Below are 11,041 nucleotides of genomic sequence, written 5' to 3'. Positions count from 1 at the left end.
CACATACAGCTCAAATACACACAATAGCATAAAAAAAGAACAAACAGACCTCTCAGCAACAGTGAGGGCCAATGGACACCCTGATCAGGACTACCTCTCTGAACCGCCCCCAGACTTTATTCCCCCGCCCCCTCCTGGGTGGGGCTCTGGGGTCTAGGGATGGAGCTCTGTCCCCTCCTGGGTGGGGCTCTGGGGTCTAGGGATGGAGCTCCACCCCCTCCTGGGTGGGGCTCTGGGGTCTAGGGATGGAGCTCCGCCTCCTCCTGGGTGGGGCTCTGGGGTCTAGGGATGGAGCTCCGCCCCCTCCTGAGTGGGGCTCTAGGGTCTAGTGATGGAGCTCCGCCCCCTCCTGGGTGGGGCTCTGGGGTCTAGGGATGGAGCTCCGCCCACTCACCCATGACTACTGTAGAGGACATTCTCAACCTACCTACAGACAGGCCCAGTGTTCATGGACCAGAGCGATGCTTGCAAAAATAGCACCTCAGGAGGTGACAGGCCCTGCTCCAATACTTCAAAATGCATTCTTCCTTTCTTCCCTCCTTCTTTAAGTAACTGATCTGACAAGATATGATTGGACAACGCAATGCAGAAGACATTTCCAAACCAGTGCCTGATGGGAAAGGGGGGATACCTAGTCAGTTGCACAACTGAATGCATTCAACCGAAATGTGTCTTCCGCATTTAACCCAACCCCACGATGCATGTTCTTGGGTTATTTATGTATTGAATTTGATTATTTATGATGAATTTGAATTTGATTATTTAGTCAGAATTAATAAAACCTAAGTTAACCACAGTAAAGCTATGTTGTAATTGCAACCTGATGAAGATGTACAGCGTGTTGGTATGAAGCTTTATCAACACGGACATAATTGGCTAAGCCAGATCAATTCCTATAGTATAACATGTCGACAGGCAGATAAACATGTCTTTGGCATTGTGCTTCATGTCTACCATACAAACTCCTGTTACTATCTGTTAGTTGATGATGAACCTTGCTGTTGGTCATTGATATTTCATTGAAAAACTGTGATGTAGAGTTGCTGTGGATAGTGTGTTACAATGAAGTGGCTAAGTCGTGTGTGTGTGTGTGTGTGTGTATTAATGAGTAGTATTATTGGTTGTTAAATTGTTTGGCAAAACACCATAGAAACGAATTGGATTTCCAATGCTCTTAATAATAGACTCCATGTAGCTGACACTTTTATCCAAAGTGACTGACAGTCATGCATGCATACATTTTAATGTACGAGTGGTCCCGGGAATCAAACCCACTATCTTGGTATTGCAAGCGCCATACTCTATCAACTGAGATACAGAGGACAACTCTACCACTCTTCCCTCTTCTTTAACTGTCCCAAAGAGAAATCCCCCACCAAAGATCAGCTTCATGTGTTGTTTCGGTGAGCTGTTTATTACAAAAAAAGACTGTACATGAATGTAAATGAGCACATTATATATACAAACCAGGGGCTCTATTCGATCCGCATCGGAAGTTCAGCTTTACAGCAAGAAGGCAATGTTCCAACTTTAGCGAAAACGCCATTCACGATAAACACTGCATATATCGTCTCAATCGGAGACGGCATTCACAGCAAAACACTGCATATATCGTCTCAATCGGAGACGGCATTCACAGCAAAACACTGCATATATCGTCTCGATCGGAGACGGCATTCACAGCAAAACACTGCATATTATCGGCTCAATCAGAGACGGCATTCACAGCAAAACACTGCATATATCGTCTCAATCGGAGACGGCATTCACAGCAAAACACTGCATATTATCGGCTCAATCAGAGATTCCCTTTCAATTTCTGTTACGGCATCTGTAACGCTTCAGCAGATTGGATAGAGCCCCAAGAGACGAGACGAGAAATATCACATTCTGTTCCCATGAACAGTTAAGTTACAGATAAACACTTTTTCCACATTTCATCTAATAAAACAGACTTCAAATCAATGCGCACTGTGGAGCCCCGAAATGTGTCACGTTTTAGTGGTAAACATAGTGGTTGTCTAATAATATCTTTCTAGGAAAATATAAATAAATCAAAATCCAAACTGCTACCAAACCATGACCGGCAGTCTCAGACAAACTCTTTCAAAACAATCAATTGCAGTGCTGGAAATGCTTAGGTAGAAAGAAAGTTGTTTCTCACAAAATTGACCTCTGATGGAAAAGTGAAAAGTACAATCAATAACTGGATGTTGTGGCAAATTATTATTCACAATAAAAAWWAAAAWAAAWGTTTTTTGTTGATGTATTCATGTAGTCATGCATACATTGAGGTTGAATAATGTTTATGTTGATTATGTTGACATTACATGGTCTGCACGTGGCAAGCTTTAACATACCTTTGTCTGTGCGGCATGTCTACTTCATGGTGTCATAACCGTAACCTATGGTCATCACCGTAACCCATGGTCATCACCGTAACCCATGGTCATCGCCGTAACCCATGGTCATCACCGTAACCCATGGTCATCACCGTAACCCACGGTCATCACCGTAACCCACGGTCATCGCCGTAACCTATGGTCATCGCCGTAACCAATGGTCATCGCCGTAACCTATGGTCATCACCGTAACCTATGGTCATCACCGTAACCCACGGTCATCGCCGTAACCTACGGTCATCGCCGTAACCCACGGTCATCGCCGTAACCCATCGTTTTAGTACATTTGAGATAACAATGCACTGCTAAATTGTCTACATCCACTGTGATAGAAAGGATAGAGCAAGGGTACGTTCAAGATAGAACATTTAGCATTGTTACAAATCACCCTGTACTGCTCAATAAGGTAGGCTAGCAGCCTATACCGTTCTTTGACAGCCTTGCGTCCTTGTTTTGARGTTGTGTTGATAATGGAATGTGATAATTGTTATCAAGCACCAAAGATAAGCAACTATCCAGACCCCACTGACAAACCCAGGATGATATAACTAAAAACGATAACGCAACGGTTGGATAGCCTGAACGCAACCCGGGTGTCCCAATCAAAACCATATAAATTGAAGTAGTATAAAAAGCCATGGGGAACTAAGCAGACATTCCAACACAATGGAACCATGATGGAACAAAAGTACAATAATCCGTTTCTTTGCCATTTGAAGCAAGCACATTTCAGGAACCATTTTCATAAAAAATAAAAAAATAAGTAAGATACAATTTATTTTCCACATAAAAAAAAAACATTCTTATCAAGTGACAATTGGCCGAGCCTAGGGTAGAAATGGCACTAAAAGAGAAAAATAAAATAATACCCGAAACACAACGACAGAATATGATTGAGTTAAACCATCTGTATCTGGCACAACTTGGCTTGCTGTTGACCACTCAAAAGACGCAGATGAAAACTCACAGGTAAAACACACTACTGACAAACCAACTGTCAGCTTCACACATTACAGTATATACAAGTTATATAACAAAAACAAAATATCATCAGAAATAAGAAAAATCACATTCATATCTTTTTGCCTTCCCCTATTCCCTGTCCCATGGCCCAGCTCCCCACCCCTCCCTTCAACATGTAGCATAGTAAATAGACTATTTTGCTTCTTTTTAACATCTGCGATTTGGACAAAAACAAACATTCGGTCATGTCCTAATGCACTTCTTTATGTTTGTTTTATTATTTTTTTCTATGTGTTTCTGTGAAAGTAAAATGTATATTTTGCTGTGTGGATAAGAGTTGTGGCGGGCCCCCCCCCCCAAAAAAACCAACATCTTACTAAAACCTACCTTATCGTTTCAAATACTAAACACAGCATTTGCTTCAAAATGGTTGKTTTTTTTGGTAACATCTTGGCGTTTTTTTCTCATTCAAAATGGCCGCACTTAGTCTGTGTAGTGCATGATGGACTCTACGTAGTTGCCGGGGAAGAGGCCGGTGACGCCGTTGCATACGCCCTCGTACCAGCCATCGTCGTTCTTCTTGATGATGTAGATGATGGAGCCCTCCATGAAGGACAGCTCGTCCTCCTTATCCTTGGAGTAGTCATAAATGGCCACCACTGTAAAATACATTTGATTCATTTATTCATTGTATTCTCTTATACATTAGCAACCKGACCATAGACAGAACAGAGTGAGAGAGGACAACTGCTGGGAATAGGGTTGTACTAGGATTACTTAGAGACATTACAGTAAAGATTCAGTACTAATATTATAGTTGGCCTAAACCCAAGATATACAATTTGTGGGTGTATAGTATGTACTGCACTAAATTGGCCATCCGGATTTGGATACTTTTGACCCTCTGTGTCCACAGACATTTACTTTGCCCCATTTAAAAACAAGCTTGTAACAGCCCCTAAATCATGCTGAAACAGCGATCAGTGACTGGTCTCTGTATCTCAGGTGGTACCAGTCAAACTCACCCTTCTCTGCGTAGGCCTTGGGGGCCCAGTGACTGGTCTCTGTATCTCCGGTGGTACGAGTCAAACTCACCCTTCTCTGCGTAGGCCTTGGGGGCCCAGTGACTGGTCTCTGTATCTCCGGTGGTACGAGTCAAACTCACCCTTCTCTGCGTAGGCCTTGGGGGCCCAGTGGGGGTCTCGGTCAGAGTAGGGGTCATTGTAGTGCACTACGGCCGCCTCCTCATCCCCCTGGTAGTCCACGGGAGGGGGCGGGGGAGGGGGCGAGAGCTCGTCAAACATGACCACGTCCTCGGGAGGGGGCGGTGGAGGGGGGGCCGGGTCGTCTGTAACTGGACGAGGACGGGGAAGAAATGACGGACATTATGGAAGTGGAATTGAATCGACTGGTGTAGTAATTTTATTTATTTCTGTGACATCAATAGGGCCAAGGGTTTCTCCTGACCATGTGACCTGACCAGGGAAAAACTCCTAAATATACAGTASCAGTCAAAAGTTTAGACACCTACTCATTCAAGGGTTTTTCTTTATTTTTATTMTTTTCTACATTGTAGAATAATAGTGAAGACCAAAACTATGAAATAACACATTATGGAATCATGTAGTAACCAAAAAAGGGTTAACCAAATCAAAATATACTTTATATTTGAGATTCTTCAAAGTAGTCACCCTTTGCCTTGATGACAGCTTTGTACACTCTTGACATTTTCTCAACCAGCTTCACCTGGAATTCTTTTCCAACAGTCTTGAAGGAGTTCCCACATATGCTGAGCACTTGTTGGCTGCTTTTCATTCACTCTGCGGTCCAAATCATCCCAAACCTTCTCAGTTGGGTTGAGGTCGGGTGACTGTGGAGGCCAGGTCATCTGATGCAGCACTCCATCACTCTCCTTCTTGGTCAAATAGCCCTTACACAGCCTGGTGGTGTGTTGGGATATTGTCCTGTTGAAAAACAAATGATAGTCCCACTAAGCGCAAACCAGATGGGATGGCGTATCGCTGCAGGATGCTGTGGTAGCCATGCTGGGTAAGTGTGCCTTGCATTCTAAATATATCACTGACAGTGTCACCAGCAAAGCACCCCCACACCTCCTCCTCCATGCTTCACGGTGGGAAGCACACATGCGGAAGTCATCCATTCACCTACTCTGCGTCTCACAAAGACACGGCGGTTGGAACCAAAAATCTCAAATTTGGACTCATCAGACCAAAGGACAGATTTCCACCGGTCTAATGTCCATTGCTCGTGTTTCTTGGCCCAAGTAAGTCTCTTCTTATTATTGGTGTCCTTAAGTAGTGGTTTCTTTGCATCAATTCAACCATGAAGGACTGATTCACACAGTCTCCTCTGAACAGTTGATGTTGAGAAGTGTCTGTTACTTAAACTCTGTGAAGCATTTATTTGGCCTGCAATTTCTGAGGCTGGTAACTCTAATGAACTTATCCTCTGCAGCAGAGGTAACTCTGGGTCATCCTTTGCTGTGATGGTCCTCATGAGAGCCAGTTTCATCATAACGCTTKATGGTTTTTGCGACTGCACTTGAAGAAACTTTCCAGATTGACTGACATTCATGTCTTAAAGTAATGATGGACTGTTGATTCTCTTTGCTTATTTGAGCTGTTCTTGYCATAATATGGACTTGGTCTTTTACCAGATAGGGCTATCTTCTGTATACTACCCCTAGCTTGTCACAACACAACTGTTTGGCCCAAATGCATTAAGAAGGAAAGAAATTCCACAAATTWACTTTTAACAAGGCACACCTGTTAATTGCTGGTTGAGAGAATGCCGAGAGTGAGCAAAACTGTGTGTGTGGCAAAGGGTGGCTACTTTGAATAATCTCAAATATAAAATATATTTTGATTTGTTTAACACTTTTTTGGTTACWACATGATTCCATATGAGTTATTTCATAGTTTTGATGTTTTCACTACTATTCTACAATGTAGAAAATGTGCGTCCAAACTTTTGACTTGTACTGTATACTTCAAATCTACTSCTGGGTTTTCCATGTTTAGGTTATATACACTGCTCAAAAAAATAAAGGGAACACTTAAACAACACAATGTAACTCCAAGTCAATCACACTTCTGTGAAATCAAACTGTCCACTTAGGAAGCAACACTGATTGAAGCCCCCCAATGCCCGCCTGTATATAGCTCCACATTTGACTCTGTACCGGTACGGCTCCTGTATATAGCCTCACATTGACTCTGCTACCGGTACCCCTGTATATAAGCCCTCCACATTGACTTCTGTACCGGTAACCCCTCCTCCATGTATAATAGCCTCCACATTGACTCTGTACGCGTACCTCCTGTATATAGCCTCCACATTTGACTCTGTAACCGGTACCGCCCCTGTATATAGCCTCCACATTGACTCTGTACCGGTACCCCCTGTATATGCCTCCACATTGCTCTGTACCGGTACCCCCTGTATAAGCCTCCACATTGCCTCTGTACCGGTACCCCCTGTATATAGCCTCCACATTGACTCTGTACCGGTACCCCCTGTATTAGCCTCCACATTGACTCTGTACCGGTACCCCCTGTATTTAGCCTCCACATTGACTCTGTACGGTACCCCCTGTATATAGGCCTCCACATTGACTCTGTACCGGTACCCCCCTGTATAAAGCCTCCACATTGACTCTGTACCGGTACCCCCTGTATATAGCCTCCACATTGATCCTGTACCGGTACCCCCTGTATATAGCCTCCACATTGACTCTGTACCGGTACCCGCCCTGTATATAGCCTCCACATTGACTCTGTACCGGTACCCCTGCTGTATAAAAGCCTCCACATTGACTCTGTACGGTACCCCCTGTATAATAGCCTCCACATTGACTCTGTACCGGTACCTGTACCCCCTGTATATAGCCTCCACATTGACTCTGTACCGGTACCCCCTGATTATAGCCTCCACATTGACTCTGTACCGGTACCCCCTGTATAAAGCCTCCACATTGACTCTGTACCGGTACACCCCTTGTATATAGCCTCACATTGACTCTGTACCGGTACTCCCTGTATATAGCTCCACATTGACTCTGTACCGGTACCCCTGTATATAGCCTCCACATTGACTCTGTATACCGGTACCTTACCTCCATGTATAAAGCCTCCACATTGACTCTGTACCGTACTCCCTGTATAATATAGCCTCCACATTGACTCTGTACCGTTACCCCCTGTATATAGCCTCAACATTGACTCTGTACCGGTACCCCCTGTAATATACCCCACATCTTGACTCTTACCGTACTCCCTGTATAAGCCTCCACATTGACTCTGTACCGGTACTCCTGTATAAGCCTCCACATTGACTTTGTACCGGTACCCCCTGTATATAGCTCCACATTGACTCTGTACCGAATCCCTGTATAAGCCTCCACATTGACTCTGTACCGGTACCCCCTGTATTATAGCCTCACATTGACTCTGTACCGGTACCCCCTGTATATAGCCTCCAACATTGTACTCTGTATCCGGTACCCCTGTATATAGCCTCCACATTGACTCTGTACCGGTACATCTCCTCGCCTGTATATAGCCTCCACATTGACTCTGTACCGGTACCCCTGTATAAGCCTCCACATTGACTCTGTACCGGTACCCCCTGTATAATAAGCCTATCCAATTTGACTCTTTACCGGTACCCCCTGTAATAGCTCCACTTGACTCTTGTAACGGTACCCCCCTTGTATATAGCCTCCACATTGACTCTGTACCGGGTACCCCCTGGTATAAAGCCTCCACATTGACTCTGTACCGGTACCCCTGTATATAGCTCCACATTGACTCTGTACCGGTACCTACCGCTGTATATAGCCTCCACAATTGACTTGTTACCGGTACCCCCTGTATATGCCTCTCACATTGACTTTACCGGTACCCCCTGTATTATAGCCTCCACATTTGACTCTGTACCGGTACCTTCCCCTGTATAAAGCCTCCACATTGACTCTGTACCGGTACCCCTGTATATAGCCTCCACATTGAACTCTGTACCGGTACCCCCTGTATATAAGGCCTCCACATTGACTTCTGTACCGGTACCCCCTTATATAGCCTCCACATTGACTCTGTCCGGTACGCCCTGTATAATAGCCTCCACATTGACTCTGTACCGGTACCTCCTGTATAATAGCCTCCACATTGACTCTGTACCGTACCCCTGTATAAGCCTCCACATTTGACTCTGTACCGGTACCCATTCTGTATATAGCCTCCACATTGACTCTGTACGCGTACCCCCTGTATATAGGCCCACATTGACTCTGTACCGTACCCCCTGTATATAGCCCTCCACATTGACTCGTACCGGTACCCCCTGTATATAGCCTCCACATTGACTCTGTACCGGTACCCCCTGTATAAAGCCTCCACATTGACTCTGTACCGGTACCCCTGTTAATATGCTCCCAATTGACTCTGTACCGGTACCGCCTCCTGTATATAGCCTCCACATTGACTCTGTACCGGTACCCTGGTATAAGCCTCCACATTGACTCTGTACCGGTACTCCCTGTATATAGCCTCCACATTGACTCTGTACCGTAACCCCCTGTATATAGCCTCCACATTGACTCTGTACCGGTACCCCCTGTATATAGCCTCCCCACATTGACTCCTGTACCGTAAATACCCTGTATATAGCCTCCACATTGACTCTGTACCGGTACCCCCTGTATATAGCCTCCACATTGTCTCTGTACCGGTACCCCCTGTATATAGCCTCCACATTGTCTCCTGGTACCGGTACCCCCTGTATATAGCCCCGCTATTGTTATTTACTGCTGCTCTTTAAATATTTGTTACTTTTTTATTTGTTATTCTATTATTATTATTATATATATTTTTTTCTTCACATTTTAAAATATTTTTCTTTTAATGTTGATATTTATTTATTTTATTTAGCAATTTAAAAATATATATATATATTTTGAATTATTTAAATTATAATTATTTTAATTATGTCTTTTTTATTTTATTTCAAAGAATAAAAATAAAAATCTATACTTTTTTTATTTTTTTTACCAACAACTGCATTGTTGGTTAAGGGCTTGTAAGTAAGCATTTCACTGTAAGGTCTACCTACACCTGTTGTATTCGGCGCAGGTAGCCTAGTGGTTAGAGCGTTGGACTAATATCCGAAAGGTTACGAGATCGATCCCCGAGCTGACAAAGTAAAAACCTGTTGTTTTTCCCCTGAACAAGGCAGTTAACCCACTGTTCCTAGGCCCTCATTGAAAATAAGAATTTGTTCTTAACTGACTTGCTTAGTTAATGAAAGGTAAAAAAGTGACTGATTTTGATGTCAGCCACCTATCAGAAGACAGTTGAGTGTTCTATACAGCCTTGCAGTATTACACATTATTTATTTGTTCTTTCTCCCAGCATGAAAAACTGGACAAAACTAGTTTCAAATGACAGTTTCTGATTGTAAAATGTCATTTCAACAGTTTCTGATTGTAATAGATGTCATTTCAACAGTTTTCGATTGTAATAATGTCATTTCAAACAGTTTTCTGATTGTAATGATGTCCATTTCAACAGTTTTTGATTGTAATGATGTCATTTCAAACAGTTTCTGATTGTAATGATGTCATTTCAACAGTTCTCTGATTGTAATTGTGTCATTTCCAACAGTTTCTGATTGGTAATGATGTCATTTCAACAGTTTCTGATTGGTAATATGTCATTTCAACAGTTTCTGCTGATTGGTAATGATGTCCATTTTCACACAGTTTCTATTGGTACTGATGTCATTTCAACAGTTTCTGATTGGTAATGATGTCATTTCAACAGTTTCTGATTGGTAATGATGTCATTATCAACAGTTTCTGATTGGTAATGATGTCATTTCGACGTTTATGAGATTTCCAGTTTCTGATTGGTAATGAATGTCATTATCGAACAGTTTTCTGATTGGTAAGATGTCATTTCGACAGTTTGAATTGGTATTGTCTGACTTTCATTCGATGTCATTTCGACATTTTCTGATGGTAATTGATGTCATTTCGACAGTTTCTGAGGTAATTGATGTCATTTCGACAGTTTCTGATGGTAATGATGTCATTTCGACAGTTTTGATGGTAATGATGTCATTTCGACAGTTTCTGATGGTAATGATGTCATTTCGTCAGTTTCTGATGGTAATGATGTCATTTCGACAGTTTCTGATGTAATGATGTCATTTCGACAGTTTCTGAATGGTAATGATGTCATTTCGACAGTTTCTGATTGTAATGATGTCATTTCGACAGTTTCTGGTTATAATGATGTCATTTCAACAGTTTTTCATACTGGGCCTAGTGGCCTGCAAAACTGTTTCAAATCATTCCTATAATATTGGGAACTATGCATGAAATAGTACCTCGTTCAACACGGTGTCTAATAGAGTGCTGTGAAATATCATGTTACCGGTGCTGCATGTTGTTGGTCCACATACCCAGTGGCCAAAACTGGTTGAAAAGACGTCATAATGACATCATTTCAAGCAGTTTGTGGTTGTGATAAACCCTCATCGCTGGGCATGTTTTACTGTCTATGGAGAACAAGCGTCCCACAAGGCATTTCTATTCTGCTTTTTCTTTCTTTATTGTCTTGTTTCAGTGCCACTCGTTTTATTGTTATATCTGTAAC

General features: G+C 42.9%; 1 protein-coding gene and 1 pseudogene across 1 annotated transcript in view; one reads left to right on the top strand and one right to left on the bottom strand.

The window, feature by feature from the left end:
* Positions 1-749, top strand: part of LOC111979098 (amyloid beta A4 precursor protein-binding family B member 1-interacting protein) — a 27,263-nt gene extending 26,514 nt beyond the window's left edge. Inside the window, exon 11 of the mRNA XM_070449051.1 lies at positions 57-749. Coding sequence (XP_070305152.1) covers positions 57-157 — 101 coding nt within the window. The 3' untranslated portion in view covers positions 158-749. The remainder of the gene's footprint in view (positions 1-56) is intronic.
* A 646-nt stretch (positions 750-1,395) lies between these two features.
* Positions 1,396-11,041, bottom strand: part of LOC111979380 (abl interactor 1-like) — a 50,334-nt pseudogene continuing 40,688 nt past the window's right edge.

This window comes from Salvelinus sp. IW2-2015, linkage group LG19 (assembly GCF_002910315.2).
Source record: "Salvelinus sp. IW2-2015 linkage group LG19, ASM291031v2, whole genome shotgun sequence".
NCBI lineage: Eukaryota > Metazoa > Chordata > Actinopteri > Salmoniformes > Salmonidae > Salvelinus > Salvelinus sp. IW2-2015.
The sequence above is the reverse complement of the archived record's forward strand: the minus strand, read 5'-3'. Positions and strand labels throughout refer to the sequence as shown.